Source organism: Belonocnema kinseyi, chromosome 8 (assembly GCF_010883055.1).
Source record: "Belonocnema kinseyi isolate 2016_QV_RU_SX_M_011 chromosome 8, B_treatae_v1, whole genome shotgun sequence".
Lineage (NCBI taxonomy): Eukaryota > Metazoa > Arthropoda > Insecta > Hymenoptera > Cynipidae > Belonocnema > Belonocnema kinseyi.
The window spans coordinates 31,059,133-31,060,856 of NC_046664.1; the positions used below are offsets into that span (position 1 = coordinate 31,059,133).

At 35.2% G+C, this 1,724-nt stretch overlaps 1 protein-coding gene across 1 annotated transcript in view; it reads left to right on the forward strand.

The window, feature by feature from the left end:
- LOC117177693 overlaps positions 1-1,724 on the forward strand; it is a 159,285-nt gene that overhangs the window by 95,615 nt on the left and 61,946 nt on the right. The window contains exon 2 of the mRNA XM_033368550.1: positions 801-1,263. Within this exon, the coding sequence (XP_033224441.1) occupies positions 801-1,263 (463 nt within the window). The remainder of the gene's footprint in view (positions 1-800; positions 1,264-1,724) is intronic.

The window sequence follows — 1,724 nt, forward strand, 5'->3', positions numbered from 1 at the left end:
AACCCATAAATACACACATATATATATTGAAAGTCAAGAAAATTTCAATTCCAAATGTGCAGAATTGGAGAAATATAAAATGTAGATCCAGAAAAAAGAATTTAAAAAAAAGACCAAAAAGACTAATTTTCAAGAAATATTCATATCCGAATCACAGCCAAAAACAGGTATTTTCAATAAAACAGTTGAATTTTCAACAATATAGATAGATTCTCACTTGAGATGAAAATGTCAAGCAACCAAAAGAGATTAGTTTTCAATCAGAAATGTGTACCCCCAATTAAAAGAAAATTGAATTTTCCACCGAATAAAAAGAATTTTTAAACGAGAAGGATGAATGTTGACCGAATTGTCGAACTTTGAAGAAAATGATTCAGTTTTGAGCCAGGTAGTATAATTTTTGACAAAAAAAGAACCATTAACAACAAATTTCATTAAATTATTTTATAAAGGGTTCCAGCATATAAATTATATAAAATATATTCCGAAGGATTTCTACGGATTTTGAGGTATTTGAAAAATTCCAAGTGATTATTATATTGATATCATTTTGAATTTATCAAATTAATCTTCGGTCTGGAATGATTATCAACTGTATTCATGATTTACTGTAGGATGGTCTCCCCTATATTATTTTTAATGCCTTTCAACCATTTTTCTTTCGAACAAAAAACCCATTTCTGTGATACAATCGTTTGTAACCCTCTATTTAATTTCAAAGACTTGTACCCTACAATATTACTAATTTGTTAAAAAGCTGGTGCAAATAATAACAAAGTAAATTTTTAAATCTTGTACAGATGAGGACACGGAGTCGACAGTGTTTCCTACAAAAGCAAGGCTTTCCGAGGGGATTCAGGGGGATTTGGTGAACGGCGATAATTCTCTCCACGGATTTAGTAATTCGAAGCTAAAACAGCAACAGCAACAACGTCAAAATAAAAAAACAGTAACTAGAAAACCTCGTCCTCCTCCGCCACTGCCATCTTCTTGTAATAATACCTATGTCACTGAAGACGTCTGTGAGAAGTATAACGGAAATCCCAGCGAAAGGAACGAATCCAGACATGACGTAAGCGGACAGGGATTACCGGAAGGTGGTCTCAATCCAGCAGAAATGGGCTCGAATTTAAGCAGACATAACGCGGGAAAGGGTCTCACCGGCCGGAGGACGCAATCATCTGGAAATCTCTGTGATGCAAAAGGGAAGCTGAATAGCGTCGGGAAAATCTTTGTGCCCTGCTCCAGCTCTTCTAGAGACAGGTGGGTGTCTGGCTTTCAATTGTCGATTTTCTAAGCTCCTTCTCAGCATAAAAAGGAAACAGGTGGATCATTTGTATCACTTTAATGAAGAGTCCATCTATTTTTACTATTTAAAAAATTTGTTTAATGCTTTTCCATCATCTACTGTTTTTTTTCTCCATTTCATAAATCTGCAAGTTATCTTCAATCTAGTTTCGCTCGAGGGTCCGTAATTAATATTGTAGAATAGTAATTTTCGAATGTATATTTATAAATGGTCCGAAGACCATCTTTATTTTTTATGTCGTCGCTTAATGCCTTCTGTTCGGTTTTTGGATATGAAAATTCATAAAACTTTACCAATTCTATCCTATCTTCTTGTCCCCTCTCCTATCCCCTACTAACTTTCCCTCCTCATTCCCCAACCCTCAAAATGCCTCAATCCATTCCTTTCCCCTCATAAACTCCCGCCCCTTCATCCC